This window comes from Lacerta agilis, chromosome Z, assembly GCF_009819535.1.
Source record: "Lacerta agilis isolate rLacAgi1 chromosome Z, rLacAgi1.pri, whole genome shotgun sequence".
Classification (NCBI taxonomy): Eukaryota; Metazoa; Chordata; class Lepidosauria; order Squamata; family Lacertidae; genus Lacerta; species Lacerta agilis.
This window is the reverse complement of record NC_046331.1, coordinates 29,246,023-29,269,731: the sequence shown is the minus strand read 5'-3', so window position 1 is coordinate 29,269,731 and position 23,709 is coordinate 29,246,023. Positions and strand designations below refer to the sequence as shown.

Below are 23,709 nucleotides of genomic sequence, written 5' to 3'. Positions count from 1 at the left end.
GAACACCTGTAGGTGGCAAACCACCCAAAGCTGGCAGCAGGTGCTCCTTACCACATGAGGCCACTTGAATTTCTAGTGACAGGGCTAGATCTATGAGCACCCTGCAAAATCATGCACTTGCAACTTCAAAGTGAATGCCATATAATCCAGAGCAATAGGTAGAACATCTATGCTAATTCCCCGAATTGGGAGCCTCCCAGCCAGGGCCAACCTACCCATGAAACAAGGTGAGGTGACTGCTTCAGGTGGCAGGGTCCACCAGGACTGTAAATCCTGATGTCAATCTTTCTCTCTCCTCCCCCCCTCCCCTGCCCTTGTTCCAGATGTAGATCTTCCCTGAGCCCTTCTTCCCTGACGGGGAGGGAAGCACCATTTTTGAGTTCTCCTCAGGTGCCAAAATGCCTTGGGCCAACGCTGCTCTCAGTTACAGGGACTCAGCTTATTGCTCCTCATCCAGCCCTCCACTACATCCAAGCAAGGGTGCTCCACAGCCTCCCTGACTCAGGTGATACAGATAATTGTAGCTCAGTGAAGGCTAAGCTACAGTTCCCAGGATTCTTTGTGGTGTGTATAGGTATGTGTGAATGTGCATGAAATGTGCTTTAAACAAATGGTGTGTACACAGCCTCAGGAAGCTCGTTCTCCAGAGTCTAATATGAAGGTTATATTCTGCAGTTTGATTTTACTCTACCTTGCTAGAGCCACACAGCCTTCCATTAAACAATTTCCTTCTTAAACTTGATGGGTTACTGCAAATAATGAAAACCAACCAAAATTTGAACAGAATGAGGTTCCCCCCAGTCCACATTTTGATATGGTTGTTAGGAAATTCCATGTTTTATTCATCCTTTTTTTGGGGGGGTGTTTCTGCCTCATTCAGGACAATAACGTGTTATCCCCCTCATAGGCCCCATTCCCTGAGTGATGAATGACGATTGCTACCAAGGCCATTTCCCCCCAGATAACCAGAAGGAAGGTGTAGGTGGCTTGTGAGATGTGAATTTTCTGACTCACCTCTGGCTTACTCAGATGGGAGAGTCCCTAGAAAAAGAATTGGGGCCCATTTTCAAGAGCCCTGTAAGATTATCTCATTGTCTTGAGTAATTTCCCCCATGCTTTCCAAGTACTCTTCACCCATGTACGGATAGAGTTATAGGAAGCAAAGTGGTTGTGAGGATAACCAACTTCTGGGATAACCATTAATCCTGGAGTGCCTGCTCCCACTGGTTATGATGGGTCCGCTGGTTATGAGATTACTGAAGGTTTGTGAGATGTTTTCTGGAGTTCTGAAGGTTCCGAAGAGGAAAGGATAGGCAGCGAAAAGGATAGCAAAAGGTGCGGCCAAAAGTAAGATAGCGGCCAAAATAAGAAATAAGAGACTGCATTCAATGGTGGAGTTGCGCTCTCCCGACTACTCTCTGTGCGTGTCCTTTGCTTAGTTTCTCTTTCGCTTTCTCTCTGTGCTTGTCTCGCATCACTTGTTCTCTCTTTGCTTGTCTCGCGCACTCTACACACCGCTACAGAGAGCAGGGGCCATTTATTGATAAACTTAACAACATCATAGCATAAACATAAACCAATCAGAGCATTGCATTGGGCTCTGTTTCCGGGCGGGAAACAGCTTTCGGCCGCTACTGAGAAGCTTCCTGGCGCGCTTTCTAGCAAGCGTGGAGGGATCCAGGCAGCAGTTACTAGCCAGATCTCCTTTCCTTCCGTGCATTGCGCGGAAGGTTTTTGTGAGGCGGCAAAGTGCGGGAAGTCCCAAAAACGTATTCCCACAAGTGGTAAAAGCCACTGCCTCCCTCAGCCACCAATCTTTGTGTGGTTTGGCAGGTGACTTCTCAATTTCCTTGCTTTTAGCGAAGGAAACCCTCACAGCTCAAATGCATACCCTCTAAAGTTTCACAAATGGAAATACATATAGACTGCAACACCTTATGCCAGCTCCAGGCTGGAAGAAGCCCTTTCCATAGTGCCAAGCAGTGAGTTTTCCCAGAAAGGTCCAGTGGCAGTACTCAGCCAGGTCAGGCCCTGGCCAAGGGCCTAGGCAGCTGCTCAGATGGGCCCCTCATTATCCCATCCTTGTTTGTTACCACCCCCCTGGCCCAGTAGGGAAACTCCAAAGTGGTTTTACCCAGCAATAGTTGAATCACTCCTTCAATTAGAGCTGTGTAGCTGCCCTTTGAACAGCACCAGGTAGCTGTCATTTTAAATTTCCCACAATGCTCTGAATCGCTACCATGGTGGGTTCTCCAGGGCATTTTGGGAAATTTAACATGGTAGGCTTGTAGTTGCCCATAGCGCAGGCGCCAAGACAAGTGTTGGTGCCAATCAGCTCTCCAAGGTGCACAAGGATGGGTGCGGATGCCTGCCTGTGACTCATTCATTTCAAATTTAAAGAATCGGTGTCTGGGGCAACCACCACTCGGGAGTTAGTCATTGCTAAAGTCTTCTCTGTCTTATGTTATAGTCATATCAGTTTCCTCTGCCATGTGCTGAGTTCTAAATAAGAACGACTTTTCCTTTCTCTAAAAGTGTATCAGCCATCAATGGATGCAGCTATATTTTATTACTGGATTGTTGGAGCAACATGATGTAAAGACTAGCATCCTCCCTGTGAGGAAAAGCTACAGCATTTGGGGCTTTTGAATTTGGGGTGAGGGAGGAGACTCGAGAGGAGAGGAGAGGAATCACTGAGGTGTGGGGAAAGTGGTCAGAGAGAGAGAGAAGTTATTTCCCCTCTCTCAAAATACTTGAGCTTATCCAATAAATCGTGTCTGGCAGAAGATTTAGGGCAGATATATTTATTTATGTAGTCCAGGTGCTATGAGCTTAAAGCTGAAATAAACTGATTGATATGTAGTCCAGGGGTAGGGAACCTTTTTGACATAGCGGGCAAGATTGAAAAGCACCTTAAAAGAGGGGGGATTTTTCTTAAACTGGGGCATGCAGTAAATACTGTATGTGAAATGAATGATAAAGGTCACCCCCCCCCCACTGACCTTGCCCTTTGTTTCTCCTTTGTTGAGAAGCCAAGACCCAAGCCATCATTTTCCTGCCTGTTATGCTTCATAGTACTCCAAAAATACTTTGAGACAAGCAACTCTGTTTTTTTAAAAAACAGTAATTTTAATATAAAAATATATAAAGAGGATTTGCATAAAACATTTTGGTGAATCATCTCGCACCAGCCCTTTCCTGGGCTGTAGGAAGGGAGGAAGAAGACTTGTTTTGACTATGAAAAAGTTAGTAGACATTTCTGGGGGAAATTCCTCCATTTTCATCTCTCTTTGTTAGAAAACTGACTCAGAAAAACCTGTTAATTCCAGACTCACCACAGATGTTTTCTATGGGGAAAGCTATGTGCTATACATGCACTTTAAATTTATGGTGTGGATGTGATGAACTTGTTTAGGGTGCTAGAAATTGTAGCTCTGTGAGGAGTAAACTACGGTTCCCAGGATTCTTTGCAGGAAGCCATGTGCTTTTAATGAGCTTTATGTGTAGCCTACAGTGTGGATAAAGGTCAAGTGAAGGGGATGAAATTCACTGCAATTAGTAATGGCTTTTAAAAACACAAATAGCTTTTGGATGCAGGCGAATGGGGGACCTGGACTGGGACCCTGAGGAGATTAGGAAGCCTTAACCCTGCTGAGCTTTTGAACTGGATCAACAGTATAATAATCCCATAAATCAGGGTAGACATGCCATAAGACTGGGCGAATAAAAAAAGTTCTTGAGGTGGTAACAGAAATTTCTTAAGGATGCAGCTGCCCATGCCACTGCTGTAGTGGGGAACCTGTGGGCCTCCAGATGTTGTTGGGCTCCAGCTCCCATCAGCCCCAGCCAACAAGTCAATGGTCAGAGATTATGGGAGTTGTAATCCAGTAGCATATGGGATGCCACAGGTTCCCCACCCCTGCACTAGGAGAAAAGAGTTCCAATTGTTTTAAAGGTAAGGCCTCCCCAAACCCCAGCTCTAATTATGCTGCTGAGATGTAGAAAACGTGTGTGTGAACAAACCAGGAGTGGTTTTTATGTGCAACTCTGAGCTCAGTTATGATGCTGAAAATGAATACCAGGCCTGAGACATTTGTACCATCTTCCTTGGTTCTAAGAGAAGGTTGCCCACTCTTCTCTTTTGGCACTGTGGGTTAAACCACTGAGCCTAGGGCTTGCCGATCAAAAGGTCGGTGGTTTGAATCCCCGCGACAGGGTGAGCTCCTGTTGTTTGGTCCCAGCTCCTGCCCACCTAGCAGTTCGAAAGCCCGTCAAAGTGCAAGTAGATAAATAGGTACCGCTCCAGCGGGAAGGTAAACGGTGTTTCTGTGCGCTGTTCTAGTTTGCCAGAAGCGGCTTAAGTCATGCTGGCCACAGGACCCGGAAGCTCCCTTGGCCTATAGAGCAAGATGAGTGCCGCAACCCCACAGTCGTCCGTGACTGGACCTAATGGTCAGGGGTCCCTTTACCTTTTATGACTTTCAAAGAGGTTCAGTGTGGACTTTGTTACCACTTGGATGTCTTTTGTGACACAGAAGAACAAACAACGTATGAAGCCACTTATCCCAGAGAAGCATGACTTACTGTATTTGGCAACACCTATGACAGATGACTTCTCTGGGATAAGTGGCTTCATACGTTGTTTGTTCATCTGTGTCACTTGATGTTGTCCTTTTAAAGTTTTTATAATTTAAGTTATTGAGAGACACACAGAGAGAGGTTCTGTAACCTACTTGCAAGTTGCAGCAGTCAGCCAGATTGTTTATTGGAGGACACAATAAATTTCATAGGCAAACAAGACGCTGGCAACAGCAGATCAGGTTCCTCTGAGAGAGTGTCTTCACCCCCAGTCATACTTGACCATTAGGCAGGCTGCCACAGCTTGCCCCTCAAACTGGGTCATGTGGAACCTTCAGAACACATTGACTTTGAGAAATGTTCTTATGATTTTCTTTGTTTGTAAAAGGATAAGATAAAATTGTGGAGGACAGATCTGTCCATGGCTATTAGCTAGCATATACTAAATGGAACTACTGTCTGTCGTGACAGTATACTTCTGGATATCAGATGCAAGAAGGATGGCTGGTTCATCCTTGCAGACTTACAGGGGCCGGCTGCTGTTGGAGAAAGATGCATTAGATGAGTCTCGGCCTTGTCTAGCAGAGCCAATTCTTAATCTAATCCTGGATCTGGTGCCCCTATAGCAAATAAGAGGTTAAACTTTGTTCAACCTTTTTTTCCCCTTTGGCTTTTCCCCTCTCCATCCTGTTGCTCTCCACCCAATGTTGCTCACTCACACATCCCAGCACACTGAAAGGTCTGTGTGTGTGACCGTGATTCCCTATCCGGTAGCTTATTGAAAACTTGTTAGAGCTTCGCCCAAACCTGTAGTTGCTGCGTGGCCTACCTTCACTTCTCTCATTGAGGATGGCGCTTGCTAAATAGGCCAGGCAACCATCACCTACCTCCTCCTTGATTTCTTTTTGAATCGGAGCTGCCTCTGCCTCTGAAGTCTCTTCGACACACACAGGACCATGCAGAGGCTGCCCTTGTGCAGCGGCATCGTCATCCTGTGGTGCCTCTTTGAGCAGAGCATTGGCATCACCAGAAGATATTACATCGGAGCAGTGGAGACAGACTGGGACTATGTGCCTGGCAGCCGGAAGGGGTAAAGATAGTTCATTTGTCATCTGTAGTTGCTTCCCTGTTTCTTTATGTTTATATGCTGTGGTGATGTTGGCTGTGTATGCACCATACCTTCAAAGCACATTCAACACCTAACCACCCCCCATACACAAAAAAAGAATCCTGGGAACTGACCTTTCCCAGAACTATAATTCCCAATGCCCGCAAACTACAGTTCCCGGGATTCTGTAGGTGCTTTGAATGTCTTTTAAAGGTATGGTGCTTCTCCAGCTATTGCAAAGGGATTTTAGACTCTGGGTTTAGTGGTAAAGTGCAGAGCTTTCCACATTTTGCATGTTGGTGACACACTTTTTAGACATGCATCATTTCGCGACACAATAATTCAGTATTACTAGCAAACCGGAGGTTAAACTAAGCCCCTTCCATCCCTGGGAGGAGCACAGGGAGCATTTGCGTGACACCATTACACACTGCAGCTGACATGCAAGCATGTCGCGACACTCAGTTTGGAAAGCTCTGGTATAGGTGCTCTTTAGATGGCAATGTCTGTCCCCTTCACTTCAAAATGTGAGATGTCATCCCCACTGCATGGAGGGTGTGTGTGCTTTTGTTCATTCAGCTGCATGGGACCTTGAACGTCTGCCCCAGAGCTCTGCTCTGATGGCACCAACATGGTAGATGTGCAGGGTCTCTGTCTGTATCCAAGTTTGCCAGCTCAGTTTTCCTATGATTTTGCTAGTAGCATTTTGCTGGCCTGACAAGTGAAGCCTCATTCTGGCAGGCAGTCCCTGGCATCACTCGTTAAAACAGTAAAGCGGAACCTGTGGCCTTCCAGGTGTTGCTGGATTCCAGTTCCCGCCATTTCAGTCTGACAGGTATTAATTTTTAGCCTTGGGTTGCCACATTTCTTAAGTGGCTTGGCCTGAACCTTTAAGAGCAGCTTAACACACATAATGTTAGCAGGTGGAGTCCTCCCCACATTATTTTCCCCCATGCAATGAAAGGTTGCATGCAATGTCTGTTTGTCAGGCTGCTGTTCAAAGTACAGGAATGGTGTCAACAATTTTTTTTTTTTTGGCAATCCTGTAGTAGTCTGTGAATCCTGTAAGGTAGTTCAAGCAGTGCCTTTGAGGACTAATGGTATATGCAAGACTGGCTGGGGGGCGGACATGGGAGAGGGCACCGGGGGGGGGGGGATTTGAAGAAGAACTAAACTGGATCATCAAAGGGTTCAGCTCTGGAACCCATAAGTTGGGGAGTGTATATATTGCGTTATTACATTGTGATGAGAATTCAGCACTGCGAGAATCTTAGTTTTCTTTTAAAAAAAGAAAAAGAAGAAAGTTTCTAGCTCTCACAGGTGTGGAGATTAGCAGGGAAGCGTGAGAGCAATACTGGGCAAAGCTTGGGGGGGGGGAGAGAAGAAAAGTAGATTCTCTGGCGCTCACAATTAGCAGTAGAAGAAATGAAGCAAATATATACAAATTTGATTATATTTGCATAACTTACGGGATTATCGGCTGATTAAAGAAATGCATCCTATACATGTCTACTCAGAAGAGTTCAGTGGGACTACTCAGTGTGTTCAATGGGACTTTCTTGCAGGTAAGTAAGTAAGTATAACTTCACTTACCTAGAAATACCGGTAGGTTCAATTAAATTCAACAGGACTTGCTTCTCAGTAGAAATAGTTAGGTGTGTACTGTTAGTCAAGTGATTGTGTGGGTTTCAGACACTTAATTCAAGCTGCTTATTTTATAACAAAACAATTGTTAAGTCGTGGGTGCAGTGTCTATATGATTTAAACCAATACATAACAACAATAGTTTTGAAGAGAGAGAAAAACATACTTGGGCGGTGCTTGAACCATTGCAGTAGGCATGGTCAGAAAAAAGCATTTCCTCCTCCGAAATGAAAATGAAGACGCAATGCCTCTTCAAATGTGACACCCAATACCTGAAATTTAGTTAATTTATATCCCACCTTTCCTCCATGGAGCAAAAGTGGCACATAAGGTTCTCCTGTCTCCCCATTATTTTCCTCACAACAACCCTGTGAGGTAGGTTAAGCTGAGGCAAAGTAACTAGTTCAAAGTCACCCAGTGAGCTTCATGGCTTAATGGGGTTTTGAGTCCTGGTCTCCCAGGTCCTAGTCCAACACTTTAATTATTACACCACACTGGCTTTTTAAACTTTATAAACATACTCATTTCTTACATTCAGTAAGTCTGCAACTTGTGCGCATTTAACTTGTGTGTATTAAGCTTAACAATTAAAAAAGGGGATGGGGTCGGAAAGGGGCAGGATTCTGGGGGGGGGGAAATACTTCCCACCCACTGTTGAACCCTATGGGCTTTGTCTATGGTGGAATCTACACACATATTAAAAACGCTGTGAAAATGCTTTCTCAAAAAAACATTTTGAAAAACACAATGAATTTTGCATAGCTCACTGTCGTCATCTAGTGTCACATTTGTATATTGCACTTTGCAACACATTTAAAAAACGTTTTATTTGCAGCTGTATAGCTGAGTCCTATGTGTGGTTTTGTCTTTAGGTGTGATCCTAAGAACATAACCCAGCTTAAGTTGTAACCCAGCCTACTATAGTCATGTTTAAAAACCACATTGACATTAAAATGAACAGTATGGTAATTGTGGGTGCCTGTACTGTAGTCTGGAAGTGCTTTGATTCATACAGGTCTCAGAATGTTGCTGTTTTTGGCACAGAACATAGACATATATTTATTTAACACATTTTGCATTGCTGGAAAGGCTCTCAGAGGCTTATACAGATCAGTAATAAGAAAATCCTTGCCCTCAGTCTTACTGTCCTGGCGCTTATCCCAAATGCTACCACAGAGACTCTTAAGTGTGTATAAGAAAGAAAGCTTTATTCAAGGCTTACAACATTACAGATCAGCCTACAGGCAGAGATTTCCAAAGGCATGACTAGAGAGTTCGGAAACAGCATCAGGAGTCAGAGATGGGATGTGAGCAAGGCCGGCCCATCCATGAAGGGAGGTGAGGTGACCGCCTCAGGTGGCAGAATTCACAGGGGCAGCAGATCTGATGTCTCCCCTTCCCTGGTGGGTAGGTGGTGCCATTTTGTGTCTCTCGTCAGGTGCTTAAATGTATTAAGAGCTCCTAAGATGTCTCAACAAACAATCACAACACTCCTGTCGGCTTTTAAAAGACAAGATGTGGCTTGTTTACTCATGGGACTCTTTTTTACTGAAAGTCTGATGCATCTGGAGGCTCACGTTTCTCTGAGAGGTGTGGGCCTGTTCCCCTTAGCTGAGGTACCAGTATTGGATCTTCAGCAATGAGATGGAGTTCAGAGAGCCAATGGGACTGCCTCTCCATCCCCAACCTCTAAAGGCAAAATAACAGGGTCTCTGTCATCCCTCTTGGGCTGCTCCTTTCATATCCTACTCTTCTTCCTCATCTTGCAGCAGCTACTGCCTCAGTTCCGGGACAGGCAGGGTCACAGGACTCATGGCATTTACAATATTCATTTAAAACACATGACTTCCCCCAAAGAATCCTGGGAACTGTAGTGCAGTCCTGGGAAACTAAAGGTGCTGGAAATTGTCACTCAGTGATGCGTAAGCTAAAGTTCCCCAGGATTCTTTGGGAGGAGTCATGTGCCTTAAATGCACATGGTGAAATAGCTGCCACTAGGGTTTTTGCCGTGTACCCCAGTATGGTTCCCTTTTATCATATACACAGCCCAACAAGATAACAACAAGAATCCACCAACAGCATATGAATCAATATGGCTAACCTGATTCATAAACACCCACCCACCCCACTCACATATGAAAACGAAGTTCACCATAGCCAATCACAAACAAACAACCACACCCTAGGCCAATCCCAACCTCTCTCACCTCCAAAGAAACATCCAAGGAACACTACAAGCTAGCTAAGGCTTAGTATGCCATTCTATTTTATTGTATTTTATTGTTACTGTGGTGTTTTAGCGACTGTTGTTCTCACTTGCACAAGTTGTTATCTATGTGTTTTACTTGTATGGGCCTATGGCCGTAAATAAAATTCTATTCTATTCTCCAAAGAAACACAAGTGAATAGTAAAGAGAACCCGCACAAGCGACACTGACACAAAACCCCACACATATACTAAGTAGAATAGAAGCATTGCCACCCCACCCCATCCCAATCACCATTCACCCCTCCACCTCTTTCCCCCTTTTATTCCGAATGTAACAGTAATGTCTCAACAAATGAAACTGATCTGTAGAAAATGTAACTTGGAAAAAAAGACACTGCACATACATTTGTAAACCAAGAAATCTTTAATAAAAATGTGTTGTCTTTTTTAAAATACATGACACAGAAGGAAAAGGGATGGGGGGGGCAAGGAAAAGGAAAGTCAAGGTGCTTCCAGATAGTCACAGTTTTGTGTGAGCAGTTCAAGAGTATGGCAGAACTTTAGATTTGTGTATTTTAAAGTGAAGTGAAGCACTTTGCAAATATTGCACGACAAATCCTCCCCCCCCAAAAAAAAACAACAACAACAGCCACCCTGGATGTTCATTTCAGTGTGGGGCAAACAAATGACTAACAGAAAGGTGTGTGAACAACACCCTGCAAGTAAAGCAGGATGAATGCTCACCACTGTATAACTGACCATTAAACAAAGCAGAATACACACTCAGTAAAAGTGGGGCATAATTTAACTTCTTTGTATGTTTTGTGCAAATCAGGATGAATGCTTAATACACAAGTTCTTTAAAGCTACAATTCATATAAAGGCCAGACGGAATAGTGACACACAGATCAGGTAGACTGGTGGAATAGCTGCCACTAGGGTTTTTGGTAATTTAGGGACTGCAAAAGGCAGCTGGTCTCTCAACAGGTACAAAAAACAGCCCAGTTTTGTTTTTCTCCCTCTGCACTGCAGCCAGATGGTATAGACTCTACGCAAGGTATGAGGGAAGAATTGGATTCAGTTCACATTTAAAGATAAGCCCACTTAAGCAATATGAGAACCAAAGCGCAGCCATCTTTCAGAATTTTCACTTCTCCAAATTTTGCAGTGTAGTTCTTCAGCCAAGCAATGCGTAGAAAAATGCATCTATTGGGGGTAAGGTCTGCACAACAAAAATTATTAGGAAAAATGACATACAAAACTGCATTGAATGCTTTGTGAAAAATGAGCATATTAGGCAAAATTGCCAACAAATGCGTTCATTAGAAGAAATGTGCACTAAAATGCTGGTGAATTTTTGTGAGGGTTTTTAATTTGTTGTAAGACGTGGAAATGTGGAGAACTGAAGACTGGAAAAATGAGAAATGGATATGGACGGCTTTGCTCAGACTTGCTCTATCCCTTCCCTCCCACATTGACTCGCACTGCTCAAAGGCCTCCTCATGTGCAGCCAGGGGTGCCAGCTTGAATAAAATATGGGGGGGGGGGAGGTAAACCCCACCCCACATCATCAATCACACGATGTGGCACACAAACACCATTTGAATGGCAATGCTCATCAACTTTGGAGGGACCCAGCCCCCTCAAATACTTTATTTGGGGGGGATGAAGCCTGAAGACCCCTCGGCCCCTGGTAGTTGGCTCCTATGTGCATGGTACAGTTCTTTGTCCTTGTGAGAAGAGGGAGGGGAATGAACTGCTCTGTCACTGAGCTTGAAAGTTCCAGCTCATACTTCCTTAAGCAAGGAGGGCCAGGCTGTGATTGGAAACTTCAATACAATGGCAGGGCCTGTTTATTTTGGCATCTCGAGAAACTTTACAGACCAAATGTGCCTAATGACTCTGAGTGTTCCAGGCAAAGAATTTGTTGTGTTATCCTTCTGCCGTAGCTAAGAGTCCCCACCCAAAAAGCTAGGGCTGACCCCGGGGGAAGCAGAAAAACTCCTATCAACAGCTTTGGGATTTTTTCCCCTCCCTTGATCCAAGCATCTCTTTGGTGTTTGATTCTGAGAGCTCTCATCGCCTTCCCTTTTGCTTTGCCTTTTGTGTTTTGGTTGCTGATGGTAGCACAGCTGAACCAAGATCATTTGTAGATTTTCAAGTAAGGCAGTTTACCCTGAAGGGCTGGATTCTCAGGTTTGGTTAGAGCTGCTTTGGTGGCGGCAGCACTGTTTGTAACATGCAAAATTAGGCTTGATATCCACAGTTCCACTTGCTTGTTTTCCCAGTTGCTCCTAAATTCCGGATTTCCTTGGCCAGCCTGAGTCACCCCAAAGGAATATGATCAGCGACCTTTCTGGCCTGCCAAGTCTATTCTCCACAGGTCAACACTTCTTGTCCTCTAATGGATGCTCAGCATGACCCTCCAAACATTGCAGATAACACTGGTGATAAGACAGCAATAACAGGGTTTCATTATCTGTTTCCCTTATAGTGCAACTCTTTTTTTCCTTACATAAACATGTTGGCTCTGTGGGAAAGCATATGCCAATGATGATCCTTTTCCATCAACGGCGAAACTTAAAAATTTTAAAAAAAGAAATTGGACAAAGTTACTTGCATAGATGTTGTTGTCTTTGGCTTCAAAGACAACAAAGCACAGCAGCAACCAGTAAGGAAGGAGGGAAAGTCTGATTAAGTTTGCATCTAAAGGTGAATATGCCTAATTCACACTTTCTAAAACAATATGCATTTTTTTAAAATAAAATTATGTACTGTTGGTACAGTGATGCTTTGGTTCTCAAACTTAAATCTGTTCAGGAAGTCCATTCCAAAACCAAAGTGTTCCAAAACCAAGACGCGCTTTCCCATAGAAAGTAATGCAAAATGGATTAATCTGTTCCAGACTTTTAAAAACAACCCCTAAAACAGCAATTTAACATGAATTTTACTAACAAGACTATTGATCCATAAAATGAAAGCAATAATCCATGTATTGTACTATAAAATAAATAAGACAGCATTGTAGATGATAAAAATTAAAATTATTATTTTTTCTTACCTGCACTGATGATAGCCATTGTTTGGATGGCGGGCTTTTATCCATTTCTGCAGTCACACAATCAATCAGTAGCTGAACTGGGTTTCACACAGTCACAAAAACAAATTAACCGAAAAAGCCTCAAAAACAAAAAAGCAAAAGCACCAAACTTAATCTGCTCTGGAAGTCCGCTTGACTTCCCAAATGTTTGAAAACCAAGGCGCAACTTCTGATTGGTGGAGGCACCCTGGAAACAATAGCAAACAGCTGCATCGGACGTTAAGTTTCCAAAAAACGTTCAAAACCTGGAACACTTTTCGGTATTTGGGAATCAAGGCATTTGAGAACCAAGGTACCCCTGTATTTAACTCCTGAGAAGCTATTTAGAATACGCAAAAATATCCAAAATACTTGTTGGAAATATTAAGAACCTGAAGGGACATTTTACCATGCTTCTTCTTCTTGTTGTTCATTCGTTCAGACGTGTCCGACTCTTCGTGACCCCATGGACCAGAGCACGCCAGGCACGCCTATCTTTCACTGCCTCTCGCAGTTTGGCCAAACTCATGCTAGTTGCTTCGAGAACACTGTCCAACCATCTCATCTTCTGTCGTCCCCTTCTCCTTGTGCCCATCTTTCCCAACATCAGGGTCTTTTCTAGGGAGTCTTCCCTTCTCATGAGGTGGCATGTAAAAAAGAAGAAAAATGGATACAAATATATATAAGGTGAACTTTCAACTGAAACCAGAATTCTCCCTGCTGGGACTTATGGATATACAGTTAGAAAAAGACTATGACATTTTGTTCCAATATATGATTACGGCAGCAATACTTTTATAAGCACAAAGATAGAAAAATTCACTGTTACCAACAATGGAGGAATGGTTATAAATATTATTAGACTTAGCTGAGATAGTGAAATTGATGTGTTTAATCAGAGAACAGTCATTGTTAACATTTACAAAAGATTGAAAACCTTTCTTAGACATTTTTTGTGAAGAAGAAGAAAAAAGAAATAATGACATTTGGCTTTGAAAGCTAAAGATAATGTTGGTTTATAGAAAGTAGTTGTGCTGTGTGCTATATTGGAGTGGATGACTTGAATAATGTTTTAAAATAGGTGACAGATTAAGAATGAGAAGTTATTTAGTTTCTTATTTCTCTCTCTTTTAATTCTATATTTCTCTCTCTCGTTCTGTCTCTCTCTCCTTCCTTCTTTTTCTCTGGATTTAATTTTAATTGGAATAAAAAATTATATTTGTATCTCTTTATAAAATCTAATAACATTTATTTAAACAAAAAAACAAAACAATATGCAATCCAAACACATTTTGAAATGCAATTTCCTAACCTAGTAATGTGCACACAAACACACATATGAGGGTAAAGTGTGCATATATATTAGTAGGAAATGACATGAAAAAATGTATTAGGCAATTTTATTTTATTTTTACAGAAAAGTATACAGAGCCTAGGGCTTGCTGATCAGAAGGTTGCTGGTTCAAATCCCTGCAATGGGGTGAGCTCCTGTTGCTTGGTCCCTGCTTCTGTCAACCTAGCAGTTCGAAAGCATGAAGTGCAAACAGATAAATAGGTACCGCTCTGGTGGGAAGGTAAACGGCGTTTCCGTGCACTGCTCTGGTTCGCCACATGACCCAGAAGCTGTCTGCGGACAAACACCGGCTCCCTCGGCCAGTAAAGCGAGATGAGTGCTGCAACCCCAGAGTTGTTCGCAACTGGACCCAACGGTCAGGGGTCCCTTTATCTTTACCTATATATTAGGCAAAATTGCAAACAATACTGTGTGCCTTAGGATAAATTTACACTAAAATGAAATATATGTTCATGAGGCTTTTTGAAAAATCAAACTGATGTGGAAATGTGGAGCACTGAATTTAAGATTGGAAAAATAAGATCAGGTTTCAAATGCCCACTAAACCATGTGCAGTGAACCCCCTCTTAACTACTGGCTAATTTTTTGCTTTTTTTGAGAAGAAAACTCTGCTACCTGGAGACTTAGGGAAGTTAAATAGGAAAAAAATAATTTATTTTACAGAACAAAGTTGGTAAAACAAAAGATGTGTCAGGAAATAGAATACTTTTAGAAAACAGTAAACTATAAATATGATAAATTCACTTGATGTTAAAGGTTCCTAAACAAGGTGGTAAATGCACAGCTTATTTTCAGTTACTTCAGTTCATTAAACTTAATTGCATAGTTGTTACAGCTTAATACTTTGGTTCTTAAACAAGGTGGTACTTTCTGCCAGTTTCCCAGCCTTCTATAAATGAGGCTCATGAGGTTCCTCTAGTAGTATTACAGAGCCTGGGGATAACCACATTCCTCCAACTGATTTGGGATGATTTTATTTCCAGACTTCCCTTCTGGCTGAAATGAGACCCAAGTAGAGTTTTCTCTTGTCTGTATACTTTTACAAAGACGCTAATCACTGTCTTTCAAACTAAGCTCACAGACTTTCTTCTCTGGCTACAGATATTTTCCTCAGAGTGGATTTTGCACACACACCCCAGGAGCTAACCAGCTGAACACCAGAACTAAAATTTTCAACTCTTTTCTTTTCCCCTACTCTGGCTAGCTGTACGCACAGCCAATTGGAGTGAGTCTAAAGCTCAGTGCATTGGTGCACTGTATCACCAAACTAGCTGAGTTTTTCACCACATGTCCCACCCTTCAAGATCATTGCAAAAGGGGAGGTTATCTCAAACCTCTCCTGAGCAATGGGTGAGCATGCAGGTACCAGAACATTTTGTACATTTTCAAAATTGCAGTTATTTCAAAATCACGCATTGCAATATCAGTTTCCATTATTAACACCAGCAATTCAAGGCAAATCTCTGTGTTCTTGTCGTTTACACTTGGTCCACACAAAATCCGACTGTGCTGTCCAGGTTTAGTTGCTCTCCTACCCAAGTGCTTAGCCAGCTTTGGGAAGGACAAAAGGGTTCTAGGAACCTGTCAAGAGTCCTGGAGCTTCCTTACCAGAAGCAGATGCCTCGCTCAGATGCAAGCATACAGTTGAGAGCGGTGCCGGCTGTTTCTCTGCACATGGTGCCAGAGCTGATGTGGTGCAAAATTAATAAGATCCATTTGGGGGCGCCAAATTGGTCTCACAGAGGACTCCATTTTGTGAAAGATTACAGTGTGTGACCATTTTGTCTGGTTTCAGGGGGGTGGGGTGAGGGCTGTGGGCTGATACCAGAGCCCAGGCACCGCCTTCCCCAAGCCGGAAGCTTAGTAAATGCTTGCCCACCTTTGGGAAGGAGGGAAGGGGTGCAGGACCATGCTAGAGCCCTGGCTCTTCCTTCTGAGACAAGATCCGTAACTGAGAAGTTCCATTTGTGGGTGACAAATCATTGGCCTCAAAAGTCCATCCATATTATCCATCTTGTGCAGGAATGAATAAATGGAGAATGGCTTTCCTTCACTCTGCATTTATTTATTTACTTCCCTGTGCCACAAAGCTGCTGCTTATCCCATGGAAAAAACACTGGCTATTTACTTCTGAATTAAAAATAATAATAAACATTGTCCAGTTATTTAAGCCTTGTTCCTCCCCTCTCCCCTTCTGTGTTCCTGTGTATGCATTTGTGTGTCTGTCTCTTCCACATGTCTAATAGGGAACATTCTCTTTCATTTGATATCTATGTTCTAATTACTTCTACAGCTTGAATTTTAGAAAAAGTGTGCTAATTAAAAAAAAGAGATCTGTGCTATAAAATAACTGTGGTAACAATATGTTACAGGTAAGTAAATATTTATAAGTTTAGGACCTCTAAGTAGTAGCAGTTGCCCGCACATTACCCCGGTTGCTCCTACATAGTTACATCCTTATTTCAGACATCGTGCTACATCGCGGTGTTTAGCTGGTGACATATCACGATGTTGAGGTGGCCCAAAATTGAGAACATCCACTTGGGGGCGCCCAATATTGGCACAGGGCGCCATTTTGTGAAAGATTACAAAGTGCCGTCCATTTTGTCTGGCTTTGAAGAGGGTGGTGCAAGTGCCTTGGAATGATGCCTGGCACCGCCTTCCCCAAGCCGGAAGCCTAGTAAGTGCTTGCCCATCTTTGGGAAGAAGGGATGGGCTCTAGGACCTTGTCATAGCCCTAGCTCTTCCTTCCTAGAGCTTGCACAGTTTTCCAGCACTAGGTCTCTGGGATGTGCCCAGAGCCCTGGCACCACCCCCCCACCCCACCCCCGCAGCCGGAAAAAACCTTTCTTGATTGCATCTTTGGACAAGTATCTCTATGCCTGTCTCTGTGCTGGGAAAGCGCAGCGCTTGGCACTGAAAGTCTTTTCTGCCTCACCTCCACAAAGCCCCACATGTTTCTGCCCAATCCTGCCTACAGCCAGCACCACCCCCTGTTTAGAAACTGCCCTGGGGTTATTGACTTCTGAGTTAAAGATAATAAATATTGCCCTGTTGTTTAAGACTCTTTCTTCCCTGTGTCTCCCTTGTATCTATTAGGGACCATTCTCACACCTTTCCATTTATATCTATGCTACTGATTACTTCTATGATTACTAGAGAAAGGGTTTAATTTAAAAATGATCTGTACTATAAAATAACAGTGGTAACAATATGTTAAAGGCAAGTAAATATACATTTCAGACTTTCTAAGTAGTAGCAGTTGTCAGGACATCACTCCTATTCGCCTCTACATAGTTCCATCCTTATTTCAGACACTGTGATATATTGGTATATTGTGATGTTTAGCTGGTGATATACCAGGATCCTAAGAACCAGGCATCTAACCCAAGTTGCAGCCCCTTTCCTTTCAGACTTATGTATATGTACAATGCTCATTTCAGTCTGTCAATTTCCATGCCTTTCAAGGAGCAGAACCTCATTTATGAACCTCATTGCATGTATGACCTGCTTTTCTCTTGAGGTACTTAACGCTGTTTCAAGTCCATTAGTGCTGTTCTCATTTTTACATAGAGGTATGCCATTTAATTCTTCCAAAAGTCCAAGGTGGCTCAAAATTCAGAAAATCCACCTGGGGGCGCCAAGCGTTTTCACATAGGGCACCATTTTGTGAAACATTTCAAAGTGCCGTCCATTTTGTCTGGCTTCAGAGAAGGCGGTGTAAGTGCCCTGGAATGATGTCAGAGCCCTGGCACTGCTAGGGCTGTGGGATACTGCCAGAGCCCTGGCACCACCCTCCCAAAGCTGAAATATAGACTCTCGTTATTTACTTCTGAGTTAAAAAGAATAACAATAAGCCTTGCCCAGTGATTTAAGCCTTGTTCCTCCCTTCTCCCCTTCTCTCTCTCTGTGTATGCACTTGTGTGTCTGTGTCTCCCTGGTATCTAATAGGGAACATTAACCTTTCCTTTGCTATGCTAAGATTTACTTGTACAGCTTTAATTTTAGAGAAAGTGTGCTGATCTAAAAATTATTTGTACTATGAAATAACAGTGGTAACAGTATGTTAAAGGTAAGGAAATATTTATAAGTGCCAGACCTCTAAGTAGTAGCTGTTGTCAGGACATAACCCGTTCACCTCTACATAATTCCATCCTTATTTCAGACATGGTTCTATACTGGTATATCGCGATGTTTAGCTGGTGACAAATCACGATGTTGATAACCAGACATCGTCCAACCCTGTTGCCGCCCCTTTCTTTTCTGACCTATGTTTATTTAGGATGCTCATTTCAGTCTGCCAACTCCCATGAGTGCAGAACTTCATTTATCATATAATAAATTGCATGCAGCACCTGCTTTTTTTTTTTCTTTTTTTTTTTTGCTTCTTGGGGTACTTAATGCTGTTTCGAGTCCATTAGTACTATTCTCATTTTTACATAGAGCCATGGTATTTAATTCATCCAAAAGTCTAAGGTGGTGCAAAATTGAGAAAATCCACCTGGGGGCGCCAAGTGGTCTCGCACAGGCCGCCATTTTGTGAAAGATTACAAAGTGCGTCCATTTTGTCTGGCTCCTGAGAGGGCAGAGTGAAGGCTCTTGGGTGCTGTCAGAGCCCTGGCACCGCCTTCCCCAAGCCGGAAACCCTAAGCAAGTACTGCTTGCCCATCTTTGGGAAGAAGGGAAGGGCTATAGGACCCTGCTAGAGCACTGGCTCTTTCTTCCCAGTGCCAGAGCTGTGCTTGCAGTTTTCCTGCACAGTTGATTGATATGACACAAAATTGATAACATCCATAATAGATAAGATCCATTTGTGGACAACAGATATTGGCCTCGAAAGTCAGCCCATTTTATCTGTCTTTGGGAGGGCAGAGCAAGGGCTCTGGGATGCATCCTGAGCCCTGGCACCACATTCCTGCAGCCGGTAAAAATTGTGCATAGGAGTAAATAAATGGAAAGTGAGTTTTCCTCTGACAGACCCTTTCTGCTTCACTTCTGTGAAGCTCCACATGTTTCTGCCCAACCCTGTCCTCAGCCAACCCCCTACTTAGAAGTCACTCTTGGGTTATTTACTTCTGTGTGCTTGCGTATCTGTATCTGTGGCCATTCTCTCGCTTCCTTTGATATCTATGCTACTGATTATTTCTGCCGTTTTTATTTTAGAGAAAGTGTTTAATTTAAAATTGATTTGTACTATAAAATAACAGTGGTAACAATACATTGAAGGCAAGTAAATATTTTTAAGTTTCAGACCTCTAAATAGTAGTAATTGCCAGGATATTACCCCAGTTTGCCTCTGCATAGTTCCATCCTTATTTCAGGCATCTTGCTATATCAGCTCCTTTCCTTTCTGACATATGTTTATGTAGGATGCTCATTCCGTGCCTTTTCAAGAAGCAGAAACTCATTTATGATATAATGCATCACACGTAGTGCCTGCTTTTATGGTGTGTTTCCTGCCCCCCTCCTGAGGTACTTAATGATGTTTTCAGTCCATTAGTGCTGCTCTCATTTTTTTTCATAGAGCTATGCTATTTAATTCTTCCAAAAGTCCGAAGTGGCGCAAAATTGAGAAAATGCACCTGGGGGCACCAAGTGGTCTCATAGAGGACTCCATTTTGTGAAAGATTACAAAGTGCTGTCCATTTTGTCTGGCTTCAGAAAGGGTGGTGCACCAGAGCACTAGGCAGGAAGCCTAGTAAGTGCTTGCCCATCTTTGGGAAGGAGGGAAGGACTCTAGGACCCTGTTCCCAGAGCCAAAGCCAGAGTTCTGGCAGTTCTCCTGCACAGTGCCCCTAATATTGAAGATCCATGGGGGGGGGGCACACACAAAAGAGTACCAAAGTCCAACAATTTTATTCTCTTTGGGAAGGTGGCGCTGCGACTCTGGGATGCTTCCAGAGCTCTAGCACCACCCTCCCAAAATCGGAAAACCTTATATGATGGCAGCTTTGTGCAGGTGTCTCTTTGCCAGGAATAAATAAAAAGAGAGTTGGTTACCTTCACTCTCCATTTATTTATTACTTAAGCCTTGCCATGGGCATAGCCTGGGGGCATCTCTCCCATCAAGTAAATCAATAAAAAAATACTTAACTGAGGTTCTGCCCCCTCCCAATATGAAGCCTGCTGCCCCTAACATAAATCCTGGATACACCTATGTCTCCAAAGCCCCGTTTTTTCCTGCCCCGCCCTGTCCTCTGCCAGTCCCCAGCCCCCTTAGAAGCTGCCCTGGGCTTCTAAGTTAAAAATTACAATACAGTACCATTATTTAAGATGTATTCCTTCCTTCTCCCCTTCTGTGCATGTGTGCAGTTCTGTATCTGTGGCTTCCACGTGTCTATTAGGGACCATTCTCTCACATTTCCTTTGAAATCTATGCTACTAATTATTTCTGCAGCTTGAATTTTAGAGGCGTGTGCTAATTTAAAAAAATAATCTGTACTATAATAAATAACACTTTCAGACTTCTAAGCAGTAGCAGTTGCTTGGACATTACCCCATTCAGCCTCTACATAGTTCTATCCTTATTTCAGACATCGTGCTATATATCGCGGTGTTGACATATCACGATGTCGAGGTGGCCCAAAATCGGGCTTTGCACAGGGCGCCATTTTGTGAACAATTTCAAAGTGTCCATTTTGTCTAGCTTTGGAGAGGGCGGTGCAAGTGCCAGAGCCCTGGCACCGCCTTCCCAAGCCGGAAGCCTGGTAAGTGCTTGCCCATCTTTGGGGAGGAGGGGAGGACTCTAGGACCTTGAAAGAGCCCTGGCTCTTCCTTCCCAGAGCCTGCAGTTTCCCTGCACAGCATGGATGTTTAGCAAGTGAAATCTCCCGACATCTCCCAGCTCTATGTTTATGTAGGGTGGCCATTTCATTCTGTCAACCTCCATGCCTTTTCAAGGAGCAGCACCTCATTTATGAACCTCATTGCATGTATGACCCACTTTTCTTGGGGTGTGTGGTATTCTTCCTGGGGTACTTAGTACTCTTTCTAGTCCATTATTGCAATTCTCGTTGTTACACAGTGCTGTGTTATTACAGTCACTCAGAAATCCTAAATGCACCTCTAGCGGTTGGAACCCTGGGACAAAAATGCATAATGCCTGTTACCCCCCCCCCCAAGCTGGTTTCCCAGCAAGATAGAGGGCTGCTTACCCCATTTTGGGAAGGTAGGTGACAGTTCCAGCAGCGTCCCAAAGTCCTCCGCCCCCCTTTCCCAAAGCTCCGTAAATGCTTGTCCAGCTTTGGGATGGACAGGGCTCTAGGACCCTGCCAGAGCCATGGAACTTCCTTCCTAGAGCCAGGCGCCTTGCTTAGCTGCAGTGCAGGATCAGGCAGTTTTCCTGCACAGGGCACCCGAGCTGAGGTAGTATAAAATGAAAAGATTCATAATTGAGAAGATCCACTTGGAGGCACCAAATATTGGCCTCGCACAGGTCTGCGCCATTTTATGAAAGATTACAAAGTCTGTCCATTTTGTCTAGCTTTGAGAGGGCGGCACTAGGGCCCTGGGATGCTGCTGGAGCCTTGGCACCACCTTCCCAAAGCTGGTAAGTGCTTGCCCATCATTGGGAAGGAGGGAAGGACTCTAGGACCCCAACAGACCCCTGGATCTTCCTTCCCAGAGCCAGAGCAGTGCCAGTAGTTTAGCATGCCAGCAGTTTTCTTGCACAGGGCTCCAAGCCTGTGGAGGCAGAAAATCAAGAAGATCCATTTGGGGGCAGAGCCCCGGAACTTCCTTACAGAGCCAGAGCAGGGTGCGGAGCAGAGGTGGCACAAAATTGAGAAGATCCACTCGAGGAGAGTGCCCATACTTCCTGCCAGAGCGATGCCATTCCTGCACATGGTGCCAAGCCTGAAGTACCCCCAAACTGAGAAGATCAATTTTGGGGTAACAAATACCGGAAGCCTAGTAAGTGGTTGCCCAGCTTTGGGATGGAGGGAAGGACCGCAAGCTGATATGCTGCACAAGACTTGCCAAAAGGCTCTGATGTCCTTTCCCTATTTTTCTTCATTCCAAGATGTCCAGACATTGGTGTCTCATGGGTTAGCTGGTGTATTTGCAGCCTGTACTTTCTGGGAATCACTAACTGTCTTCTTGTTTCCCAGAGGGCAGTACACTTCCTCTTCCTAGACACCCGGTACAATCTTTGTTCAATAATTTCAAACATGCAGGGAGCCTCTACAGTTACTTTGTTCCTCCTGGAGTGGGTGGGAAATGGAAGCAGTGCGCATGCACATTCAATTGCCAAAGGCGTCCATGTCACCTAGGAGATTGCAGCCACAGAGATAAGAAAAGTTAGTTGCCTGGTGAAGTCACTTCCTGCTTTGCATGGCAAAGCTGGATTTTTTTCAACAGAGTCCAGTGACAGAAGCGCATAACTTTAGTGAGGGAGCACCTGGTGTTGCCATTTTGCACTCTCTAACAGTTTTATGCCTGCACTGCTGCTAGGAATTCCATATAATTCCTGTTTATATATTTTTAAACTCTCCAGATCTGTAAAACATAGGCAGGTTTCTCAGGCTGGCTTAGCTCTGAGCAGGGTTTGTGGGCTGATTTGTGACAGGCTCTGCCTTTCTAATAAACTCAACATTTATTTTTATTTATTTTTACAAAAGTTGATATTTTAGCTTTCTCTAATTTTGGACAGTGATTTCTTGTGTGTCTCTTTTCCTAGCAGTGAAAACAAATTAATTTTCCCATTCTATTTTGTTTGGTTTTTGGTGTCTCAAACCTTTCTTTTCTTGTAGGTTTGTGAGAATAACAACTCTCCCATGTCCCCTTTTATCTCGTCCAGTAAAGCTGTTTCTTCTGTCACTGTTTGCAGATTTTTATCCCTCAAAAACCAAATAAAGTGTGAGGGAAAATGTTTAAAGAACTGCTTCAGTTCTTCAAATGTCTGAACTTTACATCCCTCAACCCATCTATTTAAGGCTCTATCTAGGAGGGAAGCTAACTGGGTGTACATTTCACCAGTTTCCTTTTAATATCTCTAAATGTTTTTCTGCTCTGTTCAACAATGAGCCCAAATCATATCCTCACTCTTTCCTTAAAGAGTAAACAATCTAAGGTTTCTTTATTTCTCATCTCTGAGTAAACCTCACCGAGACTGCCACATATCAGTGGATGCAAATACATTGTCCTGGCTTCATCTAGAACCTCCAAATCTTTACAAGTTCTCTTAAAACTAAACAAAAAAACCTTCCATGTCATCTCTTTTCTGATATCATGGAAATTTCTTTTGTTCCACTAAGGTAACTTCCCCGCTTCTCTGTGGTATTGGTAACTCTACTCTTCAGGTGCCTCTCTTGTATGTTAAGATTGTACATTCTTTTTTTCATGTTTCTCTTTATCCTGCTATAGTGACATTTCTTTCTCTGTCTGTATTTTGGCGAACTGAATCTGCTGTTCTCCTTGAAGCCTGGCTTCTTCTGCTTGAAGCTCGACTTTTCCTTTTTCTGCTTCTGTTTGAATTTTGGCAATTTCAAATTTCGTTTTCCTAAATTCTAAATCCTGACTAGAACTTCCTCAGAAGCTGCTCCTTCAGACTGAGCTTCTCCCTGACTGTCCCCTTTCACTTCTAGAATTTTATGAGGGGATTCCATTTTATGACAGGGTTTTTCCCTCATAGAAATATAAAACACTTTATTGTACTTGCAGTTAAAAAAAAAAATTCGTATCATGACGTTACCAGCAATGGTGGTGAACCCCCTTAACTACAGGCCAAGTTTTGCTTT

The 23,709-nt window shown here is 43.4% G+C and overlaps 1 protein-coding gene across 6 annotated transcripts in view; it reads left to right on the top strand.

The window, feature by feature from the left end:
- Positions 1-333: 333 nt before the first annotated feature.
- Positions 334-23,709, top strand: part of F8 (coagulation factor VIII) — a 71,401-nt gene continuing 48,025 nt past the window's right edge. For 3 of the 6 annotated variants that reach the window (XM_033137170.1, XM_033137169.1, XM_033137175.1), the window contains exon 1: positions 5,297-5,668. In XM_033137170.1, the coding sequence (XP_032993061.1) occupies positions 5,535-5,668 (134 nt within the window). In that variant the 5' untranslated portion in view covers positions 5,297-5,534. Of the gene's footprint in view, positions 506-5,296; positions 5,669-16,620; positions 16,653-21,818; positions 21,884-23,709 lie in introns of those variants that run through there. The other 3 variants (XM_033137171.1, XM_033137174.1, XM_033137172.1) reach the window with 3 other exon arrangements.